The sequence below is a fragment of the Nyctibius grandis genome, chromosome 8 (genome assembly GCF_013368605.1).
Source record: "Nyctibius grandis isolate bNycGra1 chromosome 8, bNycGra1.pri, whole genome shotgun sequence".
Classification (NCBI taxonomy): domain Eukaryota; kingdom Metazoa; phylum Chordata; class Aves; order Nyctibiiformes; family Nyctibiidae; genus Nyctibius; species Nyctibius grandis.
Genome location: NC_090665.1, coordinates 36,989,780 through 36,999,726, shown reverse-complemented (window position 1 = coordinate 36,999,726; position 9,947 = coordinate 36,989,780). Strand labels below are relative to the sequence as shown.

Genomic DNA, 9,947 nt, shown 5'->3' with positions numbered 1-9,947 from the left:
CGAGGTGTACCTTCTCCAGCGTGGACTTATCCTTGGGCCACAATCCCTTCAGAGGCATACCTATTGTTGCACAGACATAACCACGGCCACAGACGCTTCAAGATGTACCTGCTCTGGGGTAGACTTATTCACAGCCACAAATGCTTCAGGGTGTCCTGCTCCCACGTGGACTCACCCACAGGTCACAGTCCTTTCGACTCAAATTCACATTGGGAGTTCCAGCCCGTCCAGTACAGCAGCACAGAAACAGCAGCGATGCCCTGGCCGGCTGCCAGCCCAGACACATCGCCATTGCTGCTATCAGAATGTTCCCAGGCACAGCAGAGGAAGATGATAAGCACTACAGCAGTACAGCGAGCAGCAAAAGCAAAAAGCAGCCACTAACGAGTACTAGGCTCTAATTTACAATAAGGCAAGCAAGCCCCACGGCAAGCACAGGAGCCTGACAATTAATAGCTAAACAGCAATAACAGCTATAAATTGAATCTAGCACATTCCAATCAAACCTGTCGTTATCTTGAACCCTTCAAGCCTCACGTTGGGCACCAAAAAGGACTGTCATGGTTTAACCCCAGCTGGCAGCTGAGCACCACACAGCCCATGTGGGATGGGGGAGAGAATCAGAAGGGTAAAAGTGAGAAAACTCGTGGTTGAGATAAAGACAGTTTAATAGGTAAAGCTAAAGCTACACATGCAAGCAACGCAAAACAAAGAATTCATTCACCGCTTCCCATCAGTGGGCAGGTGTTCAGCCATCTCCAGGAAAGCAGGGCTCCATCATATGTAACTGTTACCTGGGAAGACGAATTGCCATAACTCTGAACGTCCTCCCCGTTCTTCCCGCAGCTTTATAGGCTGAGCATGACATCATATGGTATGGGATATCCCTCTGGGCAGCTGGGGTCAGCTGTCCCGGCTGGGTCCCCTCCCAACTTCTTGTGCACCCCCAGCCCACTCGCTGGTGGGTGGTGTGAGAAGCAGAAAAGGCCTTGACTCTGTAAGTGCTGCTCAGCAGTAACAAAAACATCTCTGCATTATCTACACTGTTTTCAGCACAAATCCAAAACATAACCCCATACTGGCTTCTATGAAGAAAATTAACTCTACCCCAGCCAAAACCAGCACCAAAAGTCATCACTGTATAGAAAATACTGTGTCGTAAGTGTAGCACAGGCAACTTTATGGTGACTCTGAGAACAATCTATTTCAACTCCTTACTTTGTGCATATAAAAATGTTACAAATGCCCAAAGCATAGTTTGCTGCATTCCAGTCCAATTGTTGTTCTCACTTCAATTTAATCACCTTCACAGGCACACTTACTGAGTGCTTCTATTCATAAATTGTATTTTAATAACCTACCTAATTGCCTCCTTTTCCCTAAGCAGATAAGCTTTTAAAAGGACTGCATCTTTGGTATCTTCTGCTACTTGCAAAATTCAGCTGAGTTCTGTCAATGTTTCTATCTGTCACTTCCTGCAAAAGGTGGCTGAAAGAGGGAAAGAGAAAAATTGAATATGGTCTAAGGAGTCTGAGTAAGTGTAATTGCAACTGAATCAAGGCACAAAGTTCTATCAAATTCACTTTAGCCACTTTTTGAAGTGTCAGAAAACTTGCCTATAAAATAAATATTTGATCAAAAATATTTGTTACAATTGAAAAAGAGTATCAAAGGCTGGATTAAAAAATGAAAGCTAAGCAAATCCTCTAAGAAATTCTATAGGATTCATTTCTATACCATGTCTACACATTTCTATAGTGTCTCTGCATTTCTATACAGGCTGTCTACAACACATCTTAATTGAATGTTGCATTAGAAATAGCTGAGGGGGGGAAAAAAAGGTTTTCTCGTTTTAAGAAAAGTCACCATTGTATCAGATTTTGGATATGAAGTCATTGCTTATGCAGGGTGCTATGCAAAAAACAGCCCCAAAACCCAACACGTTTTGAAGAGATCCAGAGATCCAGTACTGGGAACGCTGCTCAGACCTGTTCAATTCCTCCCCAAGAGAGGCACTTTCAACAAACAGAGCTTTCATCTTTCACAGTTAAGTGGTGGTGTTGTTGGCAGGAGATACCTGTGCATCAGTTATACAAAAAATTCTCATCAGCAAACTGGGAAGAAGTCTCTAATATTTATCTATTATTAGAAGTCTCTAATATTTATATATTTATCATGGAATATTAGTTCACAGAACTATAAGGACAGTGGTGTAGGAATGCTTTTGTTTAAATACAGATTAATTCCTGTTCTTGGTGCTTAGCACATGCTACTGAAAACAACTCCTGCTGTTCACCAAAAAGTGCCACAGAAACTTCTCAGTACCATAACTTTATAGTGAGGTAGAGGTGTAGCAGGCAAGTGCTTACCTCCTGATAAAGGATCATTTTTGTACCTTTATCCTCTCCAAGCCTACAAGATGTATGGAGGAAAAAAAAAAGTTTTTCATACTCGAGATGTACTGCACTGCTGGTTTTATTGTTCTCTGGCATCAGCCCTTAGAAACAGCTGGAAGCCTCCATGGCTGCCTTCTCTGTAGCCCTCCCAGTCAGTGCATACACACAGCTCTCTGACAAGTTCGCTACCCCTAACCCGAGGCTATGATGCCACAATCAATCTGAAAGAGAAGAAAAAAGGACAACAAAAATGTTTAAGCACTGAAATTTGTATGCTCTCTGCAATAGGGAAATGCTCAATACCATATTCTAAGAAAAATATATTGGCCTTGATATTATATATGATTACAAATAATTCCTAATAGCTTTTAGAGATACGTATCTAGCATTTACTCCATGTATGCATCCTGTAAGCTTTATTATGATTAAGCTAGAGAACAGGTTCCAAAAGCATACTGCAAAAGCTTCTCCTTACTGACAGACTTGTTTCTATACATGCACAAATTTGCTCTTCTCTTCACTAATATTAGAACATTATACAGACAAAACCCTTTTAGCATACATTCATCAGTAAATGTCCAAGAAGAACAAATCGATATGCCAAAACAGAATTTACAAAACCTAGGAGATAAAGCTCATTTTCCAAAGGCTCAGAAACTACAATAGTACAATTTATAACATTTTTCGTCTTGAGGCCAGAGTCAATTTTCTTCTGTGCAAAAATCCAGTGCATTGAAAATCCTGAAAGCATCCAACTCCATATTGTATGGAGTGAAAATACCACACCTATGAAGGGTTCCTAATGGACATGGTGAAGTCATAGCTTCACTTTTTTTGGCATTTTTGGGAGTAGATTCAGTGAGGTCATCATATATTTTTGTGTCACTTTCACCAACTCAGAATCCTAGACTCAAAACTGCCTAAGGTGAAAGGACTGATCTAAGGGTTGTATTTAACAGGGAAGAATAAAAAAAAAAAATCAATATATTCTACAGTATTTTTATTTTTGTGAAGAAAGCTTTCAATACGTCATGCCAATGTCTGCAAAGTGGCTTAAGTCTTTATTGATAAAATGACATCTTAAATAACGTTCTGCACAATGTCTAGTTGTTTAGTGACAAGTTGACTACTTCTAAGATTTACTTTGAAGTATGAGGGAAAGAATTTGCCCTTTTACAATCGACCTCGGAAATTCTGTTCTTGTGTTTAGGTCTCCCCTCTTTTTTAAGTTTAACCAGAAGGAAAAATTGTGCAGAAAAGCATTAAAATATGTTTAAAACAAGACAAAGTAAAAAAAAAAAGTCTAACATTAAAACCATTTGTTAGACTCCTTTCAGAAAAAGGGGCAGAAGAAATGACTTCAAAAGAAACTTTAGAAGCGAGATCTCAACACTGTTTTTCACTACAACCATAATACACATACAGAGCACTCGGATGATACCAATGAATCCACAGTAGCCATCAATGCAATCATCTTGCTTGCTTGAATTCAGAAGATGTGTTTCATGTGCTTGATTCCATATGTTCTGAAGAAAACCATGATGATTAATGCCCAGAGTCCCAAAATAAATCCTCCAGGAGGATGCCAATCCTTTTGTTTTGGTTTCTGGAAAAAAGAAAAAAAGAGAGAAAAATAAAGAATTGGTACTTAGTTTTCACATTAAATAGGCACTGTGTTTATCAAATGCAAAAAAAATAAATCTGTGCAGTAGAGAAAAATGCCAATAAACTGTATTTCTTCATAAAGTAGAAGCATCTTTCTTCTTGATGTGGTGGAAAGGCTGATGGGAGGTGAGCTGCCACTCAAGCAGGGAGGTTAAGTACCACAAAAGGGCCACTAGAACTGTGCCTGAGACACCACGTTGACGGTGCCTATCAGTATCGTGGGACATGTTCACACTCATTTGTTTGGACAGAATTTCTCGTATCTGGCCTCATGTTAATACAAGAGAAAATGTTGCGAGTACGAAGAACAGCTCCTACGAGTGAAAATGAAAGAGAAAAGACAGTGTTGTTTTTCCACTACTTACAATGTTTTCTCCAGTTCCTTTCATACTCGGAATTATGTGAATAAACAGATATCTAACCACATAAGGAGCTAAGATTCATTATTACAGGAATATCATAAAACAAAATAGGATTGTTGTTAATGTCAATCACATTTCCCAGGGGCCTCATCGAGTCTAACTGCCTTTCCTTAATGTAGAAATATCTTCTGCAATTCAAATACCTGTCCCTTCAACAATTTTTTCATCTTCAGTAAAAAGCAATACACTGCAATTTGTTAAGGCCTTTTCTATCTCACACTTAGCAGTAAGACAAGATAAAACTTGTCTGTCCCTTTCCTCATCATATTTAAAAAAATCTCAGATACTCCATATTCAGTGAGAAATGGATTGCCGAAGATGAGAGCTGCTATATGCCCCAAGATCTGTCTCTTAGGCTAAGAATAAGGTGAAGCTATACGAACGCAAAATTTCAGTTAGGAATATAATGACAAAAATATAAGAATTACATTATTTAGAAGTATAACTCAGTCCCTCATGTCTATGCCTAGTCTTGCCCTCAGCAGGTATGTTTTTCAGATCTTCTAGGCAGACAGAGATGATTTACCATTACAATAATAAATCCTGAAGTGCTTGCTGAGCTTTTTTTTCGTGCCTTGATGAAAGATTTGCGCTATTTTGTCCTTGTATAGAATGAGACACAAGGAGCACAGAGTATTTTGGTTTTGTTGCATTTAAGTCAAATTTAAAATTCTTTCTGGCACGTGAATAACTACTACAGAAGATGGTACTGTTTCAGTTTCTGCACGAATCTGCGTACTTCCGTACTTCCACTAAATGTACCAGGTGGCTGGTGAACTTTAATGCAATAAGGAACAGTTTGCAGCGTCTGTTCTTTCAAAACAGCTTTCCTATCAACGAGAAAACAATGTTTGTTGATTGCTCAGCTCCCATTTTCTAAGCTACATAGTTTTAGTTTTAGGATTTTTCTTTTAAGTATCATGCCTGTAATTAAAAAGTATAACAAATAGCCATGTCACCTGAGACACCCAAAGAACTTGGCACTCTGAAATATTGATGATTTTACTCTGCTTTACAGGAATCACAGAACTGGCATTATAATTTACATCAACAACAACAAAACCAAAGATACGTGCAGAGATGGTGTCTACATATGCAAACCACTCAATTTCCCAAGAAGCACTCATCAGCCGCAGCGAACGTGCTGTTAGTAATCTGCCACCTCGCTGATGTTCGCAACTACACATCTCCATATAAACACCTCAGAAAATCAGCTCTGCATGTTCAAAAAGGCTGCCTGCACACCTCGCTTCTGAAAGTAACAGCCAGCGACACCTCTCCACACAAAGGAACTTTCTTGTTTAAATCCTCCTAATTAACCCCTAACTTTGTATGCATATTGCAGTGCCCGTTTCATCAATCTCTTTGTACTATCAATCTTTGCTTTCTTGGATCTCAGACAAATTCCTTACCACAAAGTGGCACCTGACCCTTCTAGACAAATTACTTCAATTTGCAGCCAGTGACACTAAAAGCCTCTCTCTCCTATTTTGTATAGAACACGTAATTTAATTTCTTTAAAGAATTTATATGAATAAATATTTATAAGGTGATCTACGAGTATGGTTTTACATTTTGTCATGCCATGTACCGAAGCCTCCATGGAATTCCACAAGCGAACGGATGCCAGTGCAGCAGTGGCTCCGTGCTGGGAAATCAAGGACAGACATATATATAGTCAGTTTAAAGCCATGGGATGCAATCTTAAAATGTGAAGGATTAAAAACATGAAGGCATGACAGAAAATACAGATAAGACTATACAAGAGCTACATACATCTTAAAAATAAATTATCTCAATGAGAAGGATTTACAGACCCAGAAACTGAAATCTACACATAAATATTACACCACAATAAAAGGGCAAAGAGATGCAACTCTATTGTATATCTGTAAGTCAATAGTGAGGTTAATTGAGCACAAAATTATACTGAAATATGCCAGTATTTTCCACTAGGGGCATACAGACATCAAAACCTTATGCCTATCTAAAAGGGGATTACACAGATTTATGTTTAAACCTACAAAGTACACCTGTAAGAGCTGAAATATGTAATTTTCTTTAAATTAACTTGAGCATTGATTCCCAAGAAAGTTCATCGCTGAATTAAAAATGTAATTACCTTTTGAACTGACAAGTTCATCCTTCTAAAATTGTAACAGATATAAAAGAGAAAACTTCAATAACAAATCTTTGACCAGCTGGGCACGTCAGCTAAGCAGCAAACAGCACTGACGTTCCTTTACAAAATGCTGCATTTTGCACCTGTGAATCACACGTGTGAGATGGAGTCACTGCTTCCATAAATTATGCCAGGAATTGTACTTGTAACACAGCCTGGCAGAGAGCTGTCGGCCGGCACCGTTACAACGGCAGACCCAACAATTCTTTCCCCTTGGCACAGTTATGTCACTGCCACAAGCGCTGCCGGTGTGGCTGTGTCAGCGAGGGAGCACGGCATCGCTCCGAGCTGTCACAGCTATGCAGCACTGTCCCGTAACGCGCTCAGAGGCCAAGGCAGGACGCCCATCTACAAACCCACGCGAGCCTCAACTGCATCGCCGCAGAGGCTGCTTTGGCTATTTTGTGCAGGCACACAGGGAGAGTCACAGAGATCTCTCCTAATGGGAAAAACTATTAAAGTAAGAAAGAATCACTTTAATAGCAAATGAAAAAGCTTCCTTTTGAGATCCACATGCTGGAAAAAGGTTTAGAAAGGACAGAATTTCTTTCTATGCTTACACATGTTCTTCGGCCATAAGCAATCCCTAGATAAACTGTCCCTTTATATCAATTTTAGGACTCATCAGAAAGCATTAGTGAATATAAAGTTTTTCCTAGATTCCTAAAAAAACAATAATCAGTATTTATCCTATGATCATTGCCTAGCTTAGGGTCTTATTCCAACTTCTGTGAAACTGAGCAATTTCTGAAAGTCAGGCATTTTCTCACTTGTGAAAAAATGCTAAATGGACAAAAAATGTTAAGTGCTGCAGTATTTTAATTTGCAATTAATTATGTACCTTTATTATGCCTAAATTGATGGGAGAATGTGTACTATGAAAAGACTACAGATTGACTGCAGTACTTACAAATTATCCATAACTTTCTCATATTTGGGACTCATCTGGAGGAGCAGAGGCAGCAGCTCTTTTGGCTCAAGTTATTTTGAATTTCATTGTTGTAATACCCAGCTAAGAACTTACTATACCACGTACTGCTTATGTAACTGATGTCTTTAGGTTTTGTGATCTACGCCACAATAGAACCCCATTATAAACGCCCTCTTTATCCCTACAATCACGGCAGTAACACATAGGTGAAATGCACATACAAAATGGTACAATGTGTCATGGACAAATACATGTAGCAGCCTAAGGGCTAGGCGTTATCGAATTGCTGGAGATTCCAAATTAAAAAGATAAGTAGCTAAGCAACAGCAAGCTTCCTCCTGTGAACAGTTTTCTGTTGTACACTCTCTGCTTCTGGTAGACTCATTATCTAGTAGAACTTAAAAACAGTTAACAGAGAGTTTCTCCAAGTACTGTAATTAAGGAGAGGATTAAACTGTATTTTCAAACGGGATGGGTCTGTAGGGACCCAAATAGAAAGTACGCAAGACTTTCAATGAAGGTGTTTTATAAAACTTTCAATACTCATTAGTCAAATTAAAATGAGTTTTATGCAAAAAATAATAAAAAAATACTAAAGCTGAAGTGGTAATTAGATTAAGAATGGTTTAATTTTAAAATGTTACATCAGAACAGAAATAACGTGTATTAACATTTCACATGGCAAACACTCTGTTAAATATCATTATAATCCAACCCTACAGTCCTCTTTCAACAGAACTCCCTTTGCCTTAGTGTCCTCAATAAGGACAAAAATACCAGTACAGAAAGCTTTGAGCTAAATTCAGAATCCACACTGGGACAGTAACAGCAGAGAAAGCAGTGCACGCACTATTATAGTCAGGAATGTAGTAATTCCCCAACAGAAAAAGGATACGCAAATTCTTCAGTCTGCTCCAGCACCTTATTCCAAACAGGGCTTTAAGAAAGTGGGCAAAACCTTAAAAATGAACGTACACATCATCCTTGCTGTGGGGGATGTTCTCCCCAACCTGAGGCAGAGGGGGTGTGTTTCTACGAGGGCAAAATACCCATATGTAACTGCACAAAAATAAAACACTACAAGTGCTGTGTTCCAACAAGTCAATTAAAGTAGCAGCTATTGTATTTCAAATTAATCCCTGCTTGATTCTCTGGAGTTTCAGCGTAGAGTGCCCTAGACCCAGTTTTGGCCTATTTATGGCAGCGCACGTGGTATAAAATTTCACCCAGGATTCCCAGGCTTCCTGGCAGACAGCGGCAGCGACAGTGCTGGGGGGACATCCTGAGCACCATCCTCTGGGGAGTTCTCCACCCCTACTAGTCTCAGGAGCCAGCAAGCACTGGCAGGGAAGCGAAGCACGCTTGCTGCTTGTCTGTGCAGCGCTCACTGTCATTATTAAATCATTGGGGTGAATTTTATGTATTTTGAGGTGTCAGTTTCCAAGTTTTCTTCTTGGTCATTCTGCATTTAAATGAACATTTCTATTTCTCCCATTGCCATACTAAAGGTTTTCTTTCTTGTTTCTCAAGATACCTAATTTTATGTTAGGGTCTGTGTTAAAGACCAGTATTGAAATCTGAAAAAAAGAAAGATCCACATTTCAAAACAGGTCTTTGAAATCCACAGCCAACCTCAGATCCAAAACTGAAATGACCTGCCTGCTTCTCGTCTCAGAAAAAAAAAAAAAACAGCGATCTCAAACTGAAGGACAAGGAATCTCCTTGGAAAAGCCAAACTCTACTACGCAGTGCACCGTGCCAATAGCTCCTAATATATTTCCTAGAGGCACTCCATAACAATACTGTTACTTGCAATTTAAAATTTCAAACTGGGTAATCCTCTCAATTCTTATGACAAAGCACACAACAAAGTTTAATTTCAGAATGAATTTCTGTGTATCACAAGCAAATCACAGCATTAAGTATGTCCTCAAAGCTTTTGATGGAAATGTGCGCTTCTAATTTGTCAGTTACAGTTTTCATTTGGGGTCCTCGCAGGGGGGTGGGCAAAATCAAATAATTCCAGCCATCTAGTAATAGTTTAATCCTCTTTCATTCCCACAGCACGATTAAAGTCATAAGAGAACTCCAACATAAATGGTGCCTGTGAATCTGCAGAACAATTTAAAGCACTTTTGTCTAATCTCCCAGTTTTTATTTATTAACCACAGTGCCATGATTACTGATATCTCCAATATTAATAAAATAATGAAGAAAGTTCACTCATCAACAACAAAAACTCATGAAGGATACAGGAAAGAACAGCAGTTAAACTAAATTAACATATCAATGCCAACAACTGCATTTTAAATATTTACTTTGAAAACAGTGTAATCACCATAATATAAACT

General features: G+C 38.9%; 1 protein-coding gene across 2 annotated transcripts in view; it reads right to left on the bottom strand.

The window, feature by feature from the left end:
• Window positions 1-2,459: 2,459 nt before the first annotated feature.
• PIGK (phosphatidylinositol glycan anchor biosynthesis class K) overlaps window positions 2,460-9,947 on the bottom strand; it is a 72,360-nt gene continuing 64,872 nt past the window's right edge. Inside the window, exons 11-12 of one of the 2 annotated variants that reach the window (XM_068406667.1) lie at window positions 3,838-4,002; window positions 2,460-2,617 (exon numbers count right to left, since the gene is read on the bottom strand). In XM_068406667.1, the coding sequence (XP_068262768.1) occupies window positions 3,886-4,002 (117 nt within the window). In that variant the 3' untranslated portion in view covers window positions 2,460-2,617; window positions 3,838-3,885. Of the gene's footprint in view, window positions 4,003-9,947 lie in introns of both variants that reach the window. The other variant, XM_068406666.1, reaches the window with a different exon arrangement.